At 37.0% G+C, this 25233-nt stretch overlaps 1 protein-coding gene across 1 annotated transcript in view; it reads left to right on the forward strand.

The window, feature by feature from the left end:
• The first annotated feature begins 8779 nt into the window (after positions 1-8779).
• Positions 8780-25233, forward strand: part of LOC131689221 (puromycin-sensitive aminopeptidase) — a 40094-nt gene continuing 23640 nt past the window's right edge. Inside the window, exons 1-2 of the mRNA XM_058974161.1 lie at positions 8780-8928; positions 15808-16403. Coding sequence (XP_058830144.1) covers positions 8841-8928; positions 15808-16403 — 684 coding nt within the window. The 5' untranslated portion in view covers positions 8780-8840. The remainder of the gene's footprint in view (positions 8929-15807; positions 16404-25233) is intronic.

Here is a 25233-nt window from a genome sequence, read left to right on the forward strand (position 1 = left end):
CCTAAGTTATGCAATTAGTAGGTTTCCAGAACGATTTTTCTGTTTTCGATGAAAAAATCAGCAAAATTAAGAAGAGGCCATTTTGCCCCCGATGGAGCAGTGATAAAAATTTAACAAAAAGTGAACTATTTAGTAGATTTTTCATATATAGTGCGACAGAATAATGAACAATAGTATGAATAGAACTGGAAGGCACTGATATAATAGTACAACAGCATTTATAAGTGCTGAAAATCCTTGTTGTCCGTTGTGCTAAACGTCCATTATGCCTACCTTATGCCAAATGCCCCGTTTCCATTGGAAATTCAAATAAAATGCAGCTTCTGTTCAGCTGATATTGCAGTTCCTCGATTTTACAAAAGCTCTACGCTATTATTTACAAAATTGTACCGATGGCAAGGACCCATCGTTCAACAGTTGCTAAACAACCACGGTATAGTGAATTAACGCGAAAGCTGAATTTTAGCGTCTCCTTCGGCAGGGTCCGAAAGTAAGCGTTCGAATCCAGGGGATACGCGAATGGTGTATGCGGTTTTACACTATATATTTAAGTAGCAGTTTCATCACTCGCACTTTGAAAGAGCGGAGTCCAAAAACAGTAATCGCATTCCAAAGGATGTTACTTATCGCAATACTGATGCATCTACAGTTGAGCAAACCGTAGCAAAGCGTTCCAGGAGTAGACGTCAATCCATTTCCGCGTCGAGGGGTGCCACGGCGGACATGATAACTCTTGATAAAAATGACTGAAACAGGAAATTCAAAAAAAATTTAAGCCTAGATCTGCTTACTAGATGAACCAAAAAAAAAAGATTTAAATTTTGAAAAATGGCAAAAATGGCGAAAATCTCATATTTTGAAGTAAAATTTGCTCATTTTTCTCAAAACAAACAATTAAACAAATAAACAAACGAATTTGTACCCGCTACATCAGACGCCCCCTTAATAGAATAGCCACACATATTGTTCACCTGGCCCCGTTGATTTCCACTCACGAGAACGCCCAGAAAGCTGTTTTGTCAGTTGATCCACCAAATGGTCCTGGGCCCAACTGTTTATCTCCGTCCTTTATTTGGGAAATAGGCGGCAGCGCTTCGATTGCAATAATCTGCAACCAGTCTCTTGCTCCCGACTACTTTCCTGAAACGAGCTTCTATTGCATCAGTTCATAATTCTGGCAACAATCATAATGTTGAGAACTGTTGTCCGGATTCATTTTTAAGTCGCTTATCAGATTTTTTTTACTTTATTTTTATTAACGTGACTTTAATTGCTTATCAGAAGTTTTCGAGAAAATGGTGCATGAAATAAATAAAAATTTTGGTCGGGAGACAATAAATTTATTTATTGAATTCAATAAAATTTATACATTGTTTCAATAAAAAAATTGTTTCCGTTTTGAATAATTATATTATTGATTTTAAAACAAAACTTTTAAAATAAAACTGTTTTTCTTGAAAGCAAAAGTTTATTGTTGTTCTAATAAAAAATGTTTTCAGACCAATAAGTTTGTTGGTTGAAGTAATGAACAATAAAAGATTGGATTCAATAACACATATTTTTGGTTTACATTTGCTTAATTTTTCTGGTGTAGGTGCAATATTAAGCGGCCCTTACACGTTTGATAGAGAGTATTGACAAAAGTATTGTACGTACGTGTACTGGAAAAAGTAGTATTGACGATGTGCATTTCAAATGGGGATGGCGTATTGAAGCAATATCGTCAATACTGTGTGAAAAAAATATTGGGCGTGTCAGGGCCGCATTACAATGGTATGATCAAAACGGAATGGAAGTCAACGTTGCAAAGTGGAAAGTATAGGGTTACCCGGTTGGTAATCTTATTTTAGAGAACTCTGAAACCCTGTTATATTAAAATGACTTGTCTTTTTAAATAGTCAGCTCTTTTAATCAATGTAGTGTGCATACCCTCGCGACGTGCACTCAATAGCTTTAGACTCGCAGATTACTCAAATTTGTTAGATGGCTTAATACGCGGTTTGACCAAAGTGGGTTATCTTCATTCGGCATTGGTACTACATCATACCAACTTGTAACCCTATGAATAAGGTAGATAACAAATATAAAATTTATTACCTTTATGAGGTTTGATGTTTTTTTTAATATATATCATTTTAAACATTGCGCAGTTCCTTCTTAAGTTGCAATATAGTTTTCTGTTCATCATAAGTATTCAATGATTCAGTATTTCGAACAACTCTGTCCATATATATGGCATAAACATCGCATAACACGAACAGTAGTAAATCGCTCTGTAAACCAGTTTCGGAATAGCTTCCGCCCATTTTTTCAGAGTACTCAGGACGCATTTTAGGCGATATGAACATGAAAGAGTAATGGAATGGCAAAGGCGGACACTTCCAAAAATGAACTTACGGTATAGGATGCAGAATGCATAGGAAATTGCACCCCTGGAGACATAAACTATGAGAACTAACGCAGAAATAGGGAGTAGTTCTCACCACAGCAGACGAACAAGCAGCTAGATTATAGGCTGACTAAAGTTTAGATGTACAGATGTTTGAATTTATAATAGTTTAAAGAGATTGATTTCGTTCTGAATTGAATGTGATAACTTGATTATATTTAAAGACAAAGTAAGAACAAACAAGACCCTAAATACAAATATACAACAATTTACAGCGAGAACCTCTAACTCAACTTTGAAAATATTAGGATAACAAAAGACAAGAGTGAACAAGACGTAGGAAGGAAGTCGAGTCACTATAGTGACCTTAAATGTAATAGTAAACGAATGCAAGGAAAGCTGAGAAATACGTTTTATATCGAAAAATAGAACGGTATTTTTAATAAAAACTACTTGATAATAAAAAGTCAGTAACAAAACTTTTGATGATTATGTAAATATGTAAGATTTAACAGAAACGTAGTGAACAAACAGTTTCTCTTAAATTGCTAGTATGATTAAAAACGTTAGTGAAAAGAAACCACATTACTACTTAATGATAAATATTAAATCCTGGATGTAGTTGTTGCGACTGATTATGAATGGTTGGATTTAAGTCTGTTTTATACTCATTGTGAAGTGAATGAAATAAAAAAAAGTTGTTTTTTGGAATGTCGAGAGATTTCAGAGTACGTTTTTTTTATTTTATAGTATAGTGTCGTCAGATTTTACTTAGCTAACAGCAAAACAAAAAAATGATCGATCTACGTTGATGTTCCTCAGTGAGAGAAAAAAAGATCGAAGTGGCATACAACTGTATCAAGGTAAAATGATAATTACAGTAGACGTAGACAAAATCGTAGTCATATTGAAGGGAATAATCATTAAAATTGAGACAGAATAAACAATCAGCACAGCATTAAATCTTCACACAGCAACGGTTCTTAGTAAACTAAAATCAAAGCAGCAAGCATGCAAACAAGTACATTGAACTATAATTAGAATACGACAATTAGTGGAATAGATATAATGGATCAGGTAATCCGTTAGAGACTTTCAGATGCGAACGAATTCTATCAACAGCAATAGCTCTCCAAACGTCACTCGTAACAGAGTAGATAATGTTAGAATTTGATATATTTTCCTGAAATTTTGAGTAAAATTCTGCTTGAAAAAGAAAATCAAAACAGTTCTCTAGAAATATTTAAATCCACTTGCTGTCGAAATTTAGAGCACTTTTTTGTATGAAAAACATCAGGCCGCAAAATTCTTGCAACATAAGCGCACGCACGTCCCATCCCGTAAAGTTCGTCCATAGATAAACTGATAGATAACAAAAAAGAATATGGTCTATTTGTAAGGAAATTGCTATGAATCTTCTATAATTTCGATTTAGTTGCAAGACTTTGAGTTTGGTGCATTTAACTTGTTTCGTCATTAGCGTACGGGAAATTCGCGGTCCGGTATACTTTAAGTATTACTAACATAAAAACCAACAATTTGTCAACCCAATTCAACAGTAATATTCTCTGGCTGGAAATGTCATTTTTCATGAACGACATGAAATATTCACAACTTTCAACAATGGATGGACGCATTTACCGTAGTTGAAATAAGTAATCTTAATTCGATTTTGTAAATAGTTTTAATCACATGAAAATATTGTTTATATAATGGACTAAAAGCAAATTATATATTACGATTAAATGAAAAGATTGGAAAGTGAATAAAATATATGATCGCAACTTCAGCCTTTTTTATTTTGATTTGAAATATTCGCCAAATAAGCTAAAACCAAAGGTTCAGAACTTAAACTAGTGTTCCCATAGTGAACACAAAACACATTTCATTTTCATAAACATTACTATCAATTACAGTCGTGATTCGCTGGTTGGGCCACACCTCTGTCCAACCAACGAATTTAATTTGTTAGTTGGACCGACTGACAGATATCAAAAACTCTCCAAGGGAGACGTTAGTAGTGTAATTGCATCTATTTAAATCTCTAATAAGCATAAGCATAAGCATAAGAGATCGCCCGTGGTTGCTACTCCGTTATTGACCAGAACCAATTGAGATTGTAAAATGTTGATTGGAACAACATGCTTGGGAATAGCACGATGAGCCACATTGTACAATCTATATTGATCCCTGCATGCTGATCAATACCGACGCCGGCCACGTCCGAATGCAGATCTTCTGGGGAAGGAAGGAATGTTAGTCCGATACATGTTGCTGCTAGAGACCGAGGAATCCTCTGCATCTCCACATGTATCACGGGAAGGGGATATTTGTTAGTAAGTGTGCCGGTAGCGTTATCATGTGAAAATTACTCTGGGCAGCCGGTTGCCAAGAATTTGGGAGATTTATCATTTGTTGCATTAATGCGATTGATTAAATATGCAAATTAAACTCCGGATAGACGTCTATGAGGAGTATTGCTCATATTTTAATAAATCAATATCGTTCAATTTTTCATCACGCCGCGAATGTTTTGTGTATTCTGCCGTGTCTGTGTAAAGTTTTCCCGGCGATCGTTTGAATAAAATTCCGAATCTAAGTGGTAGAGTGGTATCGTAGTAAGAGGAACTGTTACTAATCTTGAATTGCAACAATAAAGTGCCGGTTCTAAACAATCATTACCGCGCGCGATTTATTTATTGTTATGCTAACTATTGGCTATACTGAGTACTAGATAAGTGTAAAAAATGAGATAGTTGAAAGAATTACAGTTCTGAAAGATGATGATGATATTCTATATATAGAATTTCTTTTAAGTTTAAGGGGACATAGGAGTGTCTTACTTCACCCTCCGACATGTTAAAAAGGCAAAACGGATTGCAGCTTCCTTGCAAACTACAAAACAGTTGTACGCGAAATCCCGTTCCCAACTCCCTTAAAGAATCACGAAGTTGCCAATGCACTAAATAGATGCAACGCGGCACCATGAACCGGCGGTCGCACGTTCACCGAAAATTAACAATTTAAAAGGGCCCCAAACCACATAAAATCATCCAGTCCACGACCCATCCCCTTCAAAAATTCATTAATATATTATTATATTGATTATAAACAAGATGGTGGAAATTTTAACAAAAAAAACTTTCTTTTTGAAAAATCGTCCTTAATTGCACAACCAAAACCTTCCAAAATAGACGAGTAAAAGACCAGACAAACCAACGACCATTCAAACGAAAAAAGGGAACGCTTGAGCGATCCCTGAAGCATTCTTAGTACCAGCCTTGAAGGCGTTGATCGAGAAAAACGCCTATTCCAATGCGGTCAAACGAAGCACCGCACTACCTCAACAATAGGATTGTGCACCAAACCACCTCAACATCACCGCCATGTACAGTATTGAATCAGCACCAAATAGGACTGAACAGAAGCGGAGCGGAACCGGATTGGAGTTAGTTAGTACATTATTATCCACCCGACCAGGTCACAGGTAGAAATAGCAGACTTTCCTGCGACATAAAAAAAAACAAGCGTACGGCAAAATACAAAAACCCTGTTCCAGTTTCGTTGGGTGGAATGCAATGATGCTGTAATATTGCATCTATTCACATCTCTAATGATTGTCAAATTGATTGTCAAAGTAAATTTGACATAAGATTTTGACATTCAAATGCTTTTTAGTTGGACAATGGTCTAAAAGCGGTCCAGTTAAAAAGTGTCCAACCAGCGAATCACGACTGTACAGCGCGGATGGCAATTTGCTGTTCACCGAATTTCTTACGCAATCAATTGTTACAATAGTTGTGTTGCACGATGTACCATCCTGTTGGGACCAAATATTGTGAATACTTTTCAATTTTGGGCAGTAACCAGTATATTATCATGGCACGATAACGGAGGCCATTCATGCATGCATTTCTCGACAAACATGATTACGGCTCAAAAGCCAAATGTAAAAATTTATTTGGAAATTGTGGAGAAAAACTAGCCGAAGAATAAACTTTTCTGTTTTATTTCCTATCAACGGCTGTGCTGGACGATTAACGGCTTGTCCGGAATTTCCCCCCGAAATGAATTTAGACAGTTGGCTTTTGAGCCCTAATCATGTGTTTGTCGAGATTTTTTCTAATTTGATGTAATTTTGTTATACATTCCTAGAGTGATCTGCACCTAGGAACCCCCTATAAAATGCACGTGAAAAGTATGGTAGATGAGATTCATATATTTTGACGTAAAAGTAACGTGACTTATTTTTTGAGTGCCCCAAGTAACCATAAGCATTAAGCCATTGCACTATATTGGCTATACATTTGCACTAATGTTGCATTGAAACTCCATTACAGCATTAACAATGCAATAAAGGTCTATATTAGCATCAATAATGCATAACTGCTCAGCCGACATATAGCATTATCACTTGCTCTATATGCGTATATAAAGCTGATATAACGCGTACATGCTTCAAGGATCTTTAAAGCATGTAAGCTTTACAAGTGCATTTAATGCCATTATAGAGCAAATAAAAAGCCGATATAATGCTATTGTAATGCTGTGGGTGTATTTGTTATGCAACTCTTCTTGAATATTATATTCGGCATATTTCATTTCAATCGAACATATGCAATATAGTCCAGGGAGCAAACGCAGCGCACTTACCGTGAAGGACGAGGCAAGGTACCTCAGTTGAAGACTTACTAAAGGTGATTTTCGTAAAACATTCATATCATGTCAGAACAAAACGCCATTATGGATATTCATTACAATGCATTAGAAGAGTCAATTACGGTTTTAAACAGAACATTTTCTTTATTTTTTTCCTTTTTGCTCATTATACCGAAAGGAAATATAAGAAATGGTTTTAAAACCATGGCGGACAATGACAGCCAGCTGAAGCTTTTTAATAGCATTAGTAGTGCTAATGTAAGGCTTTAAAACTTGACATTTGTGCGCTGGTGCTATATAATAGCATTAGTACTGCAGAAACGAGCTATCAATCTCTGCACAGTAATAGCACTATATTTCGCCTTTTCTGGCATAATACCAGCATTATATAAGTATTTAGGGCTTCACAGCTTTTAATACTGCATTATATGTGGATCTAAAGCAGATATTAGGCTACGTTATAATGCTTATTGGTTACTTGGGGCATACCAACATTTTGAACAGTGTTGCCACTCTAGGAGAGATTTATCTGCAAATTACAAATGCTTCATTTTTCATACAAATTCTGTTATAGCGGTCATGTCATATTTAGTAATATTTTTCCTAGCCTGGTTTGTGTGCATCACAAGTTATGCAACGTATCGTTGATCGACTCTTGCGCAACACTCTTGCAAATACTCCTCTCCGCGAGTGGAACAAAGTAAATTGCCTGTTGAGATTCCCTGAAGACGAAAACCATGAAGATCCTTTGCTTGGAATGCATAATAGAAAGGGACAGATAGAACCAAAGGTTAAATCAAATACATATTTGTATTTGGTTAAATCACAGAATCAAATAGCTAGTAGGGTCGTTGATTTCCGAACTTGTCCGAAGAAATTTGTGTGAAATTATACGTACTTCCCGCAAAATCGTACGACTTCTTTAATCTGCTAATTTATCATACTCAGATTAGAGAAAAAATTGCGTTCTAACCCATCAAAATTACAAAATAACATGGTTTTCCAATACAGCTGAAAATAGAACCACAACGGATATCGTTGTTATTGGAGCATTTTCGTCTAATATCTTTTGACTTTCTGCTGGATGCTGCACGATAACGATAACAACCAACACCAAAACGGATTGAACTAGTGGCTTTTTTAGAAGATTGCATCACCATTTTTTTTTAAATTTGTTTGTTGGCCTGAAATGTGCTTTCGAGTTTTGAAAATGATGTACCTAAATAATGGAAGACTATAATAATACATGAATGTCACAACGCTTCGTACGTATACATTGAGCGCACCGTGAATCACATTTTTCTCAAAACCATCTTTAAGGCTAACTGGTCAATTAACAAATTTTTGATCCATTAGAAATTACCACATTCTGTTCAAATTTGCTTTCTACAGCGACGTACGTAGGATTTTATTTTTTATTAATCACAGGAGATATGTTTCCGGATGCAGACCTTTTCCAATTAAACATGCCTGTGTAAAAATGCTGCACAGCCCCATCTTGTGATGAAATATATCAAAAAATTTATTGCTAGTACTCAGTAAAATAAATCCCATTTAACAGGAGCTCGTTTCATCTCATTATTGGGTCATTATAAATTCTCGAAATCGGTATATACAGTTTACCGTGTATCGCGGTTGCATAAAAAGCTTTCTGACAGCGCTGCCGAGGAGTGTGGGTCGGACTGTCACTTGTCAGTCAATATTTGAATATTTGTTTTTCTATCAGTGTAGTTGAACTGGTCGCTTGCTTTTTTCATTAAAAGTTTATTAGTTCGATAAATGTTTTCAAAGAATGACATTGATTAGCAAGAAAGTAACCCAATATTTCAAGGCGTGGATATCTCGGCGAATATTATCATTGAAACCATTGCAAACTTCTGGTGAGTGTTTGTTTTTCTTGTTGATTTTTCCAACAGAATGTTCGTGTGTCGTTGCCGGTCTGAGATAGGAATGTCAGGTCAATGTGAATGTGTTAGATTCTATATAGGTGTGGCATTGCTATTCCCCGCTCGATCTGAAAATTTATGACGTAATAAAATTTGATCCAATGCCCGAGGAGAAGAAAATAACTGCGAAATAATAAATTCAGGTATTCCATGCCAACGACTTAATATTACATTAAGGTGTCAATAAGCTCTACTAGAAGTAAAATACCAAAAACTAATAGCTTAGACATGTTCTAAGAATAACTAGTTGCTAGTGAAACGAGTTATCATATCTGAATAATAATTAAACCTTTTCAACTTTCAAGAAGGGATCATCCATAAATGACGTTGCAATTTTTGAGTGATTTTAACAGGAGCGGATCCAGAAAAATTTTTTGGGAGGGGTCCGAAATTTTTATTTTGGAATGAACGTACAATACGTTATGGGTCAAAATCTTATTTAATGAAAATCAGTTTTAGTGATCACATTTGGTTTGAAATGATTTTAAGTTTGAAACTAATATAAAATTGAAACTAGTTCAAAATTTCTCAACAAGTTGAAAATTTTCGGAGGGGGTCCGGACCCCCAAGACCCTCCCCCTGGATCCGCCACTGGATTTTAACATTTTTTTAGCTTGACGGTAACTCTATATTTGACTAAAGATAGTGTGCAATAATAAGTTATTCTTCAATAATTATGCACATATTTATTTCGAACTATTCGCTAAATACAGCTTTAAATAAACAGAAACTTATCTTCTTGAAATATCTGCAAATTTGCTTCATTCACATAATGAACAGAAACGACGCAATGGCAGTTTGTTTACAAAAGTGTATGTTGTTATTTAGGAGATTTTTGGCTTGGTCAAAATCGAAAATCAATTCGTTCGCCATGTTATAAGTATTTGGAAGCGACGATACTGATGAAGAGTTTTACAGGATTGGTCTCACTGCTGTAATTATTATTACCACATCCATCTCTTTTTTAATGAAACTTTTTCCACCATTTTTTTCAGCGCCCGGCATCTAGCGTGATGTATTTCTTAATTGAAGACTTCGTAATTATTTTTTCATTATACTTTTTGGGCTTTTTGTTACTTGGACAATTATGCGTAGAATTTCAATAATGGGACCAACAGATTTGGTATTTTTTCTCGGAGTTTTTGGACAAACAGTATAATTTGGATGTGTTTTCTGACTAATATATTTCAAAAAGTACTGTTTGAAGAAAATAACTGAAAATCATCAAAGAGGAACATGGGATAATTATGAGTAGAACGGCAGATTACCAGTTGTTAGCTTTCGCACGGTTATTCCTTGCGAGCGTAATTCTGTGAGCCCTTCTTAAAGCTGACCAAGCTCTTTCATGTGTGTGATGTTTGTTTTTTTTTCATCTGGTAAAAAATAGAAAATTCATTTTTGGTGCAATGGAATATAAGGCATTACGTTTAATTTAATTCAATAAATAATATATGATTGGCTAAGAAACAGTACACTGATACTTTATGCTGAGAAAAAAGTTTTTTGTTCTCTCCACTAATGTGAAATATAGCATAATGTATGTTGCATTGTTATGCTTTATACTGGGATCCTACTCAACGGGCTAACCAGTAGTTGGTGAAGTCGGTTCGGCGATATCGAATGTAGTGTAGCTTCCGGTTCGCTGAAGCCTTGCCTACTTACCTTTGACACTACCTATTCGCAGTGTTGGGAAATTATCAAAAAATCAAAAATCGGTAGCGCATAAAATTACTACTGATTCTCTTACTCGATATTTATTATCAGCAAAATCACGGATGAGTTTAGCAATACAATGAAAATGTGAAATCCATTACGCCTTCTTCGATCTCATCATCGTGATAAGTTTTTCTTTCACATGTACTCATAAAATCATCTAAAGAGAAAATCAATCTCACCAATTATCAATGATGTGTGATTTTGATTATTTTATTATGCGCATAAACTGCTATATCAGTTTCATCTGCCATTTTGCAGTAGCAGCGATTGAACAACTAGAGCTGAATATAACGGGAGATGCGGGAAGTTAATTAGGGTCCAACACATTTGTTTAGGGGGGAAGTGTTCTCGTATGCAGCGAACTAAAATATTAATTTAACGTTATAGTACAAATAGTGCATGTCACTATACTATTTAACATGTTTGAGTGTTAGGATTTTAGTTGACCAACAGCCCAACAGGGCTTACATCGTGATCACCGAAGCCGCCAAAACATTAGAAACCCGGAAACTTCACACGGTTTTTCTGCTGTTAAGGAATTTGAGTGAGTGTAACACCGACTACACCAGTGTAGTGCATTGTCAAAAACGAAAATGCCATTAGCTGTGTGTTCTACTAATAGAGCCTACAAAATATGATGAGAGCGTTTAGCCAGAGACAGATCATCCAATGCTGAGAAAAATTGTGCACGATTTTTTAATAAAATTTCTTCTGCTCAATTGTGTAGCAATCACGTGATGATTTTATTTTGGTTACCGTAGCGTGAACAGTAATGGGTGACATCGGGCACATAAAATTGAAAACGAGAATACTAGATCAACATCACTCTCTGTATATCAAGTTATAAGGTTTGTGATGTCAGGTGGTAATAATGAAAACGATTATCATCGATGATTTTTTTCGACGGTGATCATTGATTTTTAATTTTTTGATTATGATTATGACAACACTGCCTATTCGATCTAGTCCCCGGCAGTGGATCTTATCTGCTCACGGGCTTCACCGCTACTCAATAGCGATATCCCCTTCCCTGTTACCTCCGCAGCTTCCACAACCGTGCGAAAGGTGGGTTACTGGTTATTACCTGATTACCCCATGGATTCTGAGGATAAGTTGAAAAAGGAGACCACAGATTACACACATTCATTTAATCATTTTAATTTTTTTTTGCAATTTTTACCACTCAAACCAAAATTTCGGATTGTTGTTTTTATAATTTTGCATCACCAACTTTTGAAAAAAATGCTCTTGACCCTATGGTCTAGAGTATTTTTTTCAAAATCGAGCTAATTTTATTGTCCAAAAGAAAATAGCCGTATTTTTTCAAAAAAAAACTCTTCACCTATCCGACGCTTTTTACTATATCTCAATAAAATTGTTGATTTTGTGGACTCAACTCATCAATGCAGGCTTTCTTGCTCAGCTGACTGCTTTGTTGACAGCGGTTCTTGTAGCAAGTTCCCCTCTTTTGGTGTCATTACGAGCCCTCAGTCTTCTTTTCCAAACTCGGAAGTAACTTGTACGTAGATCGTCACTCATCATATTGCACCAGGCGATCGCTTCTGCCGTCAACTAGATCACATTTAGGTTGAAAAGGATTCCCTCAAATTTAAGTTCTTCAACAGACACTTCCTCGAGAAAAATAACTGTTTTCCACCTTCACTCGTTTATCTGTCTCCCACCTGATTCAAACTATGTCCTGTTATCAATGCTGTACTGTGTCGCTTGATGGCACAAATTGACTCCCTGCAGTAAGTGCTGATGGTACTTTCGTTTGTAAGATCTTTGCTAGAGCCTTCTTGATTGCTGATGGGCAGTCAAAGTTCTTTTGACTTTAGCGTCCATCCTAACAATTTCGTAAGTTCCTAGTTCTGAGAATATTTCAGAATCAAAGTCTTTTCGGCTTTTCAGAAAATCCTTAATATCCTTGCCTTTTCTCAGTAGACGGTGGATTCGGCCGACAGGAGATTCTGGTGAATGTAACACACGAATAGGATCCCCGGTTTTGTATTTGGTTCAGTTTGCGTTCGAAGTCAACTGGGCTGGCCATCCAAAGAAATTAGTTTACTTCCATCGTCAAAGAGGAGGCTTCGAACAACAACTGTTCAAGATTTGCGTCTTGGTGCGTTTTCTCTTGTGTGTATGCTAATATCTACCAGTCGTAAATACACATTGTTAGTCAAGGAAAAGATGCTCAAATTTAATTCTTGGTTGACGATTTGATAGCGCTGATAAGGGCTAATTAGTTTTCTAAAGAAAATGTTCTCTGGGTTGGAGATTTTTGTTTCAATTGGCCCTCGTTACTAGCACGGACCTGTACAAACTAATTATTACAGTCAGTCAACGAAGCCGACTGAATCCTAATAATCACCTTCTCTCTTGGTGTGGAAATGTAGTCTCAGGTCATACAAACTAATTATTACAGTCAATCAATGGAACAATCAAATCACAGGTTTTTGCAAATTTTAATGTACGTTTGAGTAGCAGGCTATTCTATAATATCACAGGCTTTTTGAATATGTTTCCGAAATATTATTTTTAGCAAATCATAGATTTTTGAAAATATGAGATTGTCATTTTACTTTTCAGCAACAAAAAACAAGGTTGTTCCCCCTTTTTCGTGGAATTTTTCAATTTCAATTTAACCGATTTCCAACAGAATACTTATATTGTACAAAAAACTTATTAGTTATTGTATTCAAGTCATGTGCTTGTGAATCGATTGGTGTGAAAATGATTAAAATCTATCAACTAATGGCGAAGTTGTAATCGTGCAAACGTTACATCATTTTCTTACATAGGAATTTTTTCAAAATTTAGAATGACACCCAGCCCCAGATCAACGTTGCATATTCAGGTGTGGCTAAGATGGCACTTTTGTATTCGTAAGATGAATCTTACATGGGCGGTGTTAATGATATCAGAATAAATCGATTTGCTTTCGCCACACCGTTTGTTCCGCTTCCAATTGAATTTTGTGAACGCTATGACGTCGACCCGTTGTGCTTCTGGATTGTTTACATATTTTTGATTTAAAACTTTAGCAAATCGTGTGATCTGCCACACCTATTTATACTACATTGGCCCCAGATAATGGAGTAAGGGGCGATTTATTTACAATTTTCAAACCAGGTTTACCAGTGCGTTTAAACCTTGCTTAAGCGCTAAGCCAGGTTTAAACGTAACTTGTAAACCTGGTTTAAAAGTTAAGCGAGGGTCAGGAAATCGGCCCAAAGACATTTTTTGACGTCAAAAACAATCAAGTAGGGTAACTGTGCCCTCTTTGCTCCTATATTCATCCCACCCATTAGAATACATTAGTTAGAGCAATGTCTGCTATTTCTATTCAAAGAATTGATGAATGAAGGATGAATAAGCACAGCCTATCAAAATAGTTGGACATCCTGACTAATGGGATGAACAGGGGCTCGTCTACCCTATGTCTCTTGGAATGTCAAATCACGCATCAAGTCCCGGATGGGTTTGACAAGAGGAGTGTTTAATGACGAACAGAAAAATTATATGAAAGTCAATGTTTTTTTTATGAAACATGTTCGGACGGAGCATGTCGCTTCTTTGTTTTTTTTAATCTCTTTAGTTCTCACAAGTCTCTTATCTCATGCCTCCACGCGAGTCTAAGTCTATTGATGACATTTGGTCCTTAGACCGGCGATGACTGGGTGCTATCAGCCTTCGGCCGATAGTAGCGGAATGAGAGGGTGCGAACAGATATAATCAAGGAAACACTACCGTAAAAATGTGTATCTGATCGGAAATCAGCCGCAACAAGACTTTAATCTGACTAGTGTCGATGATCGCGGGTCAATACGTATTGAAAATTCGCCGCGTCTGTTTTTATGAATTTAATTTCAAGTTCCGTTATTGCTAACCAGCCCGTGTATCAGATTAACAATTCTTTGTATTTCTCTTTAATGGTCGTTATTATCGCTCGCATACGTGTATTTTACAAATCATCCGATACGTAAAATAGGAAACACATACTGTGATTTATAACATCTCGCGCTATCATAACTCTTTGCCTGTATAATGTGTTATCACTCGGTAGTTTTCAACTCAATAAATATATCGTAGAGAAGAGTAGCAAATTCTGTCTCAATACTGTTGCAATAAATAGTGATCCGGCCCATTACGCAGATAAGATTAGCTTTTCTAGGCAGTACTCCTACGGTCGGCCGTGTGGAGTTCAAATTGCTTTTGTTTAGGGAACATAGGATACTCTCGGTGGCCGGCTGCCCAAAGTTTAAAAAGAACCAAAAACTAAACAAGATCTTTTCGAGTGATTGTGTACTCGAAAACTAACTAAACAACTACATAAAAATATTCTTTACAGGTCGCATCGCTTGCTTGGAGCGAATCCTAGACCTTATGCCCTTCCAAACCACCAACTCAGCGACACCTATGGAAAAGTCTGATGAATTGTCGTCCTTCCGTTAAGTAGGTGGAGCATCAACACTTCCCGTCCACCTTATATTTTATCCTTCCCCGTGAGCGATGGAGATGGGGGCGGCCGGCAATGATGGCTATCATGTGTTGAGGTTTTAATATGGGTTGGATTGGTATGAATTCCTACTTACAACTTCCTAAGCAACTCTTATTAGATAATCAGCAGTCATACATGATGAAGGTAGTGTGCAATCCACCAAAATCATCGTCACAACGCAACGCAACGTTAGCGGAAATATCTATACTATCGTAGCGGATATTTATTGCAATATACCAGCACTATTCCTTGCACTATTCTCAATATTATAAATAATTCCATAGATTCGTTCAATGGTTTTAATTTAGACTAAAGAACAGCTGTCAATTTTGCCATTCGTTAAATCTAATAAAATTTAGTATGCAAATCTGGTCTCACTGTAAAAATCGCTCATTCATCGCTCAATCCTCTCCCAAAAGAGAATTTCTTACCACTCTACCAAAACCGACTTTTATTCGACAGTCTCTCGCGTTGCCTTTAGCTGCAAACATATTACGAGAAGTTGCTCTTGGTGTGCGTTGTGGACTGCAGTAGAAATCCTTTAGATAACAACTGAAGAACGTCATTCACTCCGTGTCATTCGATTTTAATTACAGCTGTGAAAAGTCGGCGCCCAACATACAATTGCAGTACAAATTTCAACAATCCGTCACCAGTACAAGTGATAGTGTCTCCGTGGCGCTTTCAACAGAGGTTCCTGCGTGAAAATTTCTCGTTTTCAATTCTAGCGCGCACTTTACCCACTGCCCCGGTGTGGCCCGTGCATCATCCTCTCGTGGCCTCACGTTCAATTTGGTCACTGGTGCAGCAACCGTACCGTCATAATTGTGGATTGGTTGCATGTGAACAGTCACCTCTACAGGCGGTGCGCAAAATTAGTTCACAGAATCTTCGCCACTGCTACCGGCATTATCAAAATATCAGTGACTCGAGATCCGGTTGTCCGATAAAGAAATTGTGTACCGTATCAAGCCTAACTGATAGTTGTGTGAGTGACCACCGGTCGGTTTTCGATAAAAGTGCTAGTAACACAAGTGAGAAATTTCCTGTCTGCAGCAAATCCTACAAGATGTCATCCAAACCGGCTTTCCAGAGACTGCCCACTAATGTGGTACCGGAACATTACAATCTGTCGCTGAAACCGAACCTTAAATCGTTCACATTCGAAGGGGAAACATCGGTGCAAATTCAGGTAGGATTCAACGTATACTGTTATAACAATGATAATTGCACATTAAAGATGTCATTTCAATATATGATGGTTACATCGGTTCCTTGAGCTGGTGAAAATAATGCATAACCACGGCACACCGCATAACCATTAACCATGCTTTTTACACGTGGTTTCAAGTAATATTTCAAGGTAATATTGTATGTTGATTCTTAACGTAACAGCAAATATCGGAAAAAATAGTTATTTAGTTCAGCAAACAAATATTTAACATTTAATCAGCAATCGTATAAGTTCGTAGTAGTTGAAGAGCGCGGTTATGCAGAATGGGCAGTACATGTAAAATATGCCTACATGCTATTCTTAACAAACGTCGAATAACAAAGGATAATATCTTGTCCTTATACTATTTCCTTGTCCCGATACCAGGTGTAAACCGACAGAATACTGCATTCAATAAAATTATAATTTCAATATTGAACAAATTATAATGAGTGAGTGAGTTTTCAGTGAAACTCACTCAATCACTGAAAAAGTTCACTTAAATTAGTTTAAGTAGTAGTAATAGCAAATTAACTGAGTCTGCTTATGTATAGAAATGTTTACATATTATAATTTTTAAAGAATAATTTTTGCGCCACTCATAAGGCAAATTTCACTATGTACATAGTAATAATTAAAAGCACATGCTTATGACTATGTACTAGTATTTCGACTACGAGGTATAGTTTTCTTCAGTGCTCATTTCAGTCTATAGTAGATTGATATGAATACCGAAGAAGATTATACTGTCGCTCTACGCATAATTGTCACATTTGTATAGTATAGCATATGGGACAGTTATGCATATAGCGGTAGTATACGCCGTAGTCGAAATTCTACTGTCTGCTTTCATTGTGAAATTCCAGTGCATTTTATTGACATATTGATAATTGACAACGCCATGTTGCACGCCTCTCATCTTTTAGCGAATAGAACTGTCGATATCGAGACACTTTCCTATGCATTTTCAATGGCGCTCGGGATTTGCGAATGTTAACTAAACCTATTCCTTCTTGACTAACTGTAAAATCCCAAATTCAAAATTACAAAATGATATTGGAAAGTTTTTAAGCGATAACATACCCCATACCTGGAGAACATTTGTGACGTCTTGTGCAACATAGTAAAATTTTTTACGTAGATCTGATATAAATGTTTGAAAAATTTATTAGAATATGACAAACTGGATATGAACTTCAAGCATAAAAATCGGAGTAGGACGGTCCTTTGTAAGATTCGGATAAAAAACCTTCGGCATAAAATCCGAAAAAAATATATCCGACTCATACATAGTAGTTTCTTTTAACCGAATTTTAATCTTGAGCTGCACAATATGTGGATATTCCTGCGCATGATTTATTTATTTTTATACTGAATGTTCAACCTTGTCGAATTTTACGAGTGAGCACTTTCTAAGCGATTCTCATGCTGAATGACCTCTGTCCGATTTTTACGCTTGAAGTTTATTTCCGATTTTTATTTTCTAATATAATTGAAACAGGTTTTACGAAGCATGTTCTATCAAATATATATAATGTTCATATCTCTAAGAAACTCAAACGGGCTTAAGAAAATAAAAACTTAAAACGAAAGCAGTAAAAGTGAATTTCTAAGCGAAACTAACATACAAAATTAAAATAACCGTAGAATGGAAAGCTTGAATGCATTGAATTTGGCATCCTCAGAAAAGTTGTTTGAAAAAACCTGCTTCACTATTTTTCGTATAGCTGCTTTGACCTATCCTATTTCATTTTCAAATTAATTTTCAAATAATGCAAATGTATGTCATTTATCTGAAAAGGTAGGTCATTATAAGCCAACGTGTTTGGCATCTCTCTAGTTACTGTACAATAAGTGCTGATGGTGAAATGTGCAGTGCTGGGATCGAGTATGGTTAGAGTAGTACAAATTAATCTTCAGCATAAACGTTCAAAAAATTTAAAATTTATCTCGCCTTGTTCAAGCTTCCATAGCTTTGGTTCTAAAGTTGTATCTCCATAAAAGAAACTTCTATGTTGAAAAACTATTTAACTCCGTAGCTTCCAACAAAAATAACGTAACAAATCTACGTAAAATGCCTCGTGCATGTTACCTTGCAAATAGTGCTATTGACGCATGTCTTATATCCGAACTCACAAGTCGCGATATTTGTGTTGTCGCGGGCAATATGATAAACAAGAAATACGTTTACTGTACGGAATATTTACCGCTTAATGAACCATTACTTTCTGATGATTTAACAAGAGTTGTATCATACTGTAGCAGACATGGCTTTCCCCTAATAATCGGTAGCGATGAAAATACCAATAACATTATCTGGGCAGCTCAGATATCAATTTGTGGTACCGAATTGATGGAATATTTAAGTACTACACATCTGCACACACTTCATGTGGGAAACCGCCAAGGTTTGTACGAACTGGCATAGGAGAGGCGCTTGATGTACCTCGCTGCTCTGACGGTATTACGCGTGATTTGGCCAACTGATTCGTACCAAACTAGCTCAAGCCGTCGTTTTCTGATCATACGTACGCGTCTTTGATCATTTAAACTTCCCGCTAGATGTCGTCACAAACCTTAATCCCAAATCTACGAATTGGGACCTCTACGAAGAGGGATTGGCGACTAGGTTTCATGGGTATCTTCCAACGATTGAATCTTCAAGTGACTTGGATGAGGTAGCGGATAAAACAAACTCGCTCATAGTAGCAGCATAACAAGAGGATTGTCCGCTTCGAATTATGCGTGCTTCTAGAGGTACCCCTTGATGGAAAACCGAACTTGTTTGTCTCAAAAAGCTATGTAGAAGAGCTTGGAATGGCAGGCGCGGGGACGGGTCGAAGGCTTTTAAGTTGACTCGCAAAGCCTACACGAATGCCCTACGATCCTCTGAGCGAAGCGGTTGGAAAAATCTCAGCACAATTGTCTTTATTCTTAATTCTCAACGAGACTAGTAGATTAAATAAGATACTTCGAAATCGAAAGACTTTCATGTCAATGAACTGCTAATAGTGATTACACGTCTGACAAAGATGTAGTACTCAACTATCTTTTCTTTCCAGGCTGTATGTGACCCTTACTCAAGACTGCCCAGAGTTATTTTCAAGTAGTCCTGATTCTTGGGCATTTGTTCGTAGAAATGTGACAGCCGAATCGATAAAATGGTCGATTCAATCTTTTGCTCCGTATATGTCCCCGGGAAAAGATGGAATAATTCCAATCCTACTTCAAAGAGGATATATGAACGCTTCAAGCATATTTTGATAAGAGTTCTTACTTGTAGTCTTGCAACAGGATACATTCCATTAGCGTAGTACGAAATAACTAAAATTCATTCCTAAAGGTGGTCGCGTCACTTATGAGGAGGCAAAGAACTTTAGACCGATCATTCGAACCTGCCTTCTCAAATCAGTGGAACGTTCAATCGACCAATACATTAGGGATGTTATTTTGGGCGAGCACCCGTTGCATGCAATGCAACATGCATATCAGCGGGGGAAGTCTACCCTGTTACACAATGCTGTCTATATTATTGAATCTGAATCTATAATAGTTTTCGCAAAGTCAATCAAGCTTAGGAGATTTTCTTGATATTGACGTGCTTTCGACAACGAACTGGAACTTTTTTTTGTATTCGAACCACTGCGACCAGTTTTTAGATCAGTATTTAGATCTATTGTGGTATCCCTTTCTAAGTGGATACACACAATGCTTAGCAACCGACATCTGTGCTCATCGTTATGAAAAGCAGAGATAAGGAAACTAAGTATCTGCGGATATCCTCAAGGTGGTGTGCTGTCATCACGTCTATGGAACCTTGTCGCCGATGGCTTGTTGAGGAAACTTAATGAGCGTTGGGTTTCCGACATGGTTTCGTCGATGCTTATCGTATAATGTCCACCGGTATTTGCATTAACACTCTTTTTGATTTGACGCAACAAGCCTTACGTGTTGCTGAGCAATGGTACATCCGGATCTCGTCCGTGTGTGGTGGCAGAAGGGAGAAATCATGACAATTCAATCAAAGTTAAACAATATTCATAGGATGGTGCGTTCTCGACTACACCTACTGCTGCTTTTGAGGCACTCTGGAACATAAAACCACTATGTGTTTCTGAAGCAAGAAGCACTTTTTTGTGCGTACCGTCTCAAGGTTATTGGGTTCTGGAACAGTAACCCAATATGTACGCAGCTCACCTGAATTCGATTCCCAATCCCGCACATAGGGTTAGATTTTTCCAAAGAAGATTTTTCTCTAACCCGAACAGAGGCGAATGACCTTAAGGTTAAAACCTCTATAATTAAAATAAAAAAGTAACTCAATAGATCGCGCTACTAACCACACAAAACTGTGACAACTTGAAGAATGCGTAGTTTGTTATAATGACGGTTCTTTGTTGGTAAGCCGAGCCAGTGCTTGTGTCTATTGTCGTGAAGTGAGATAAAACCAATCTCGTTCGCTTGGTAGATACTGTACCGTTTCCCAAGCAGAAATCTTCGCGATTCTGTATGCAGTTCTATCTGCACTTCAAGGGGGAATTAGCGGTGAAAGAATCTATATTTGCTCTGATAGTTAGGCTTCCCTGGAACCACTTAGTTCGGCAGATTCGAGATTAGTAATTAGTAATCGCATGTCGAACTCAAATCGAAGAACTTAGCATTTCAAATGCTACCTACTTTTCATGGGTGCCCGGTCATTCCGGTATTACTGGAAATGAATGGGCAGACGAATTGGCTAGAGCGGGCGCTGCAAACGACTTTGTCGGTTCAGAACCAGTTCTACCACTGTCGATAAGTTGGACAAAGCACAAAATTCGCTCTTGGGCTGCATTCGAATGGGACAACTATTGGCGTAGCTTACATTCAAACAAAAACATTTCTGAGGGATGTGAGTCCAAAAATTTCAGCTAATTTACTACATTTTTTCAAGAACAATACAGTGTTCTAGTCAGGGCACTGACTGGATATTGAAAACTCAATTATCACATGACTACTATTCAGCGCGCTGAGTATTATACGCGTGATCTTTGTGAATCCGATTATGCAATTTCATAGCATTCGATATGTAACTGCCCTGCCTCAATACAATTGCCACTCAGGGTTTTTGGTTCACCCTGCATAGGTGAAACTGCGTACAGAGAGTTGAAACTTAAGAATATGCTATTGTTCCTAACCCAGTGTGGTGAAGAGCTATAGAGTTTGCTGGGAAGTTCCGAGAACCAAGTCGATTACAGAAAAATACAGCAGAATTTTTGCAGTATCAACGATCGATTTGTCGTTCTGTTATCTCAATATTCCCTCGGGGGTGGTGATATATATATGCTCATCGAAAGGAATCGTTTATTCCCTCGGGAGTGAAGAATCTTTCTGTATTGTCTATGTTCTTTGTGTCGTCATTTTCCTTATCAATAACCTTACCACTTCCTCAATCCTTTCCATCAAAAAAATGTTGAAAAGAGTCATCACGGCAAGGCAGAAATCTCCGATCAATATATAGAACGTCCCGTTTGAGCCAGTCGTTACTGATTCCCGATTCCTATTTCAGATTTAAAATTTATTAACCATGTAATTTTATCGAAACTTTATTCAATTTTATTTCAACGTTAGATAGTTTTTCAATTGCATGCCCCCGGTTTTCTTGACCAACATAATTCATACCATCATAATTAGTGTCGGAACCATGAATTAAATACTAATTGAAATATTTAATTTATTATGTTGATTTGTTTTTCTCCTGTATGCATGCGCTGACACTATCAGACGCAAAACCTGAATAACTGTAGAAATAGCATGCGGTTCAGTTTTAAATCCTCCAAATAGTTTGAAAATTTTGTCATTCAAGTATTTTGGAACGTTTGATGTTGCATAGCACTCAGTAAGGCAAATCGAAGCCCTGTTTACCGTAATGATATTCTCAACAGGTTTTTTTTTGCGCTCATTCAACGGTTTCGACAAATTTCACTTTCTGGGAAAAAGGTCAATGAAACTGCAAAGCGGTTATTTCGTTGCTGCAAAAATATCTTGTTTTGTTGATCTGTTTTGATATACTGCTTGGTGAAAAGAAGAGAAAAACCTAGAGCTGTTGGTGATGGGTACGATAGCTGCTTGAGCAGTGGAAGTAGGATATGTATTCCCTAATTTATCTTAGCGCCTCGCTTCATATTATCCATTTCAACCCATTAGTAAGAGCAGCCTGTTCAACGCCTTAGCTCAAATACTTTCTCATCTCAGCTTTGTTATCATATTACTTCTTAAGAACCTAACCAAGTTGTTGGCCTCAATTTGATGAAGACCGACTAGATAATACTTTCGCAGTCTTATCAGTATCCCTATTGAAAATCTTATTTCTTTGGACAACAGCCAGACAAGAGTTCTGTTATTTTGAATTATTAAAATATAAAAACGGGCTTTAATGGGGTCTTCTACTCTCAACACGGCCCTAAATTGAGCAGTATTTTGGGGAATAAATTGCAAATTAAATAGATCTTAAATTATCAGATCTGATTAGTTGTGATCGCAACGGATGGTGTTGTTGTTTGCCAACTTATTAATATCTGCAATGAATTTTATTCGTATTGGGCATGGCGAAAATTTATTATGTTTATGTTAAAAGGATAGGGAAACATTCCCAAATGTATCAGTGGGAGAAATTGTCCGGAAAAAATTGCATATATACTCGACGCGTTCTAACAGTCGATCTTTAGGATTTAAGAGAAGTTCTTCATTAAGATGCCTGAGAATGCCTGAGCATAAATGTGTGTAACGAGGAACTCTACTGTGTCTCATTAGATAAACGGTTTGTATTACCAAATTGCCACTTTGGTTCTTAGGAACTCGTATGTCCATTATATTCTACGTGATCTACGTCTGTATCAGATTTTACTATTAAGTTACGACGAAAAAACTAATGACAACCAGAAGGGTCGATCTGTCATTTCTGCATAGCACTTACTCAGCTGCCATAATCCACTCACAATTCGTCTCTGTAAAACAAAATGGTTAATTGTATGCTCATTTGAAGTACTAGTTACCCCAATCATTGCAGTCGGATTCTTCTTTGTCGTATATTTCTAAAAGCTTCTTGTGGAATTGATCTTTGTTTACTTTGTTAAGATCGTAACGATCCATCCTTTGTTGAATACTATCCCACCATGTGAAGTCCGGTCGACAAGCACGTAAACGAGATACGAACAACAACGCGAAGAGGGTGAGATAACACGCGTCGCCGAACGTGTCTCCACCATCTCAATTGGTACATCCGATTTTTTTCGTAATACTCCGTTACTGTAGTAATACCCTCCCCTAGGTTGAGGGGTTTAACGGTATTGTAAACATTATCAAGAATATTGCGTGCATCAGTGCTAAAAAACTTCTGACTGGCAATTGCTTTAAGATGCTTATTGCATTACGCCTCGATAGTGGTGCATCCAGGAGACCAAGAGGGTTCATGAGCATTTTTTGTTTTGTGTTTTTTCATAGTTTGCACCAGTCTATACTAAAGCTCGACTATTAGCCTGTGTGCGCTGGCGTGGCCGACTGGCGGGTGGACGTGGATTGATGTGGGCCGTATTTGCAGACATTGTTCCACAGTTTAATGACAGTGTTGGTGGACGGGGCTCACAGTGGAGGTCATTGTGTGTCCATTTATCGGTCGACATCTTCATCGTGCACAGGCTAATAACAAACCCTAATCCTATTAGGCTGTATTACTAGTGTACAATTGTTACATGCTAGTCGTATGTCTATCGGTGTATGTGTTCGTCTGAGTATTTGTAACAGCTGGGTCAGGGAATGGATGTAGAACTGGCGTATATGATAGAATAGTGGCTAATAATACCGGTGTTCACTTCGTGCATTGGATTCTATTCATTTTGGAAGGTCGGATTGGATAAATTAAGGTACAATTAATATACCTACACACGTGAATCATCCATTCCCGGTCAGCATAGCATGATGAAATTCTAACAAAACACAATTGTCGTTAATAGTAAATAAACATCATTTACTGCATTTAGACGAGTTGAAGTAGTTTTATTGCATGTCACATGTGTTCTTCTCTTCTACTTCATTAGCCTGTTGTTGTTGTACTTCTATTAGTTTACTTTTCCACTACTCATGTATAACAAAATAGTATCGGACAATTGAATGGCTGGCGTCTAAAAGGCGCCAACCCACATTTTACATTTTTACAGGAAATGGAAAAAATTTCCGCATTTCCAAATTAGCATTTTTTGTTGTTAAGACACGTTTTTATTAGTAGTTCATTGACTCATGTTGTCTAGAAAAATAAGATCATTACATGTACTACTTTTCAATTCAAGAGCATTTTCGTGGTTTGAGGGGGTAACCCCGGGGGTACCTACCGTCCAAAAGGGGCTAACCCATAATTCACCCATCTTTCGTTTTAGAGTTATGGTGTCTTTGGCAAAGTCATCAAGCGCTTTATTTGGTCATTTCATATTAGCTCGGAATTCAGTCGCTTATCAACTTTTTAATGGAAAGTTGTATGTCATGTATTTATAAATATATCTTCTGAAGATGCCAATTTTGTATGTCCTACAGATTTTGAAATATGGCGCATTTTTGAAAACTGTCTATGTAATTGTTTTAACTAAAACCTTCTCTATCTTGAAACATACAGGATCTACAAAGTTTACATCTTCGAGGGAAATGTTTAATATAATTGAATCTACAACTTTCTCGAAGACACCACATTTATGTCCAACTTTATTAAATAGTTGATAACAGCGCCACCCTAGCGACTGAATTACGAACTAGTATGATTCAACCAAATAAAGTGTCATATAGT

The sequence above is a fragment of the Topomyia yanbarensis genome, chromosome 3, assembly GCF_030247195.1.
Source record: "Topomyia yanbarensis strain Yona2022 chromosome 3, ASM3024719v1, whole genome shotgun sequence".
NCBI classification, from domain to species: Eukaryota; Metazoa; Arthropoda; class Insecta; order Diptera; family Culicidae; genus Topomyia; species Topomyia yanbarensis.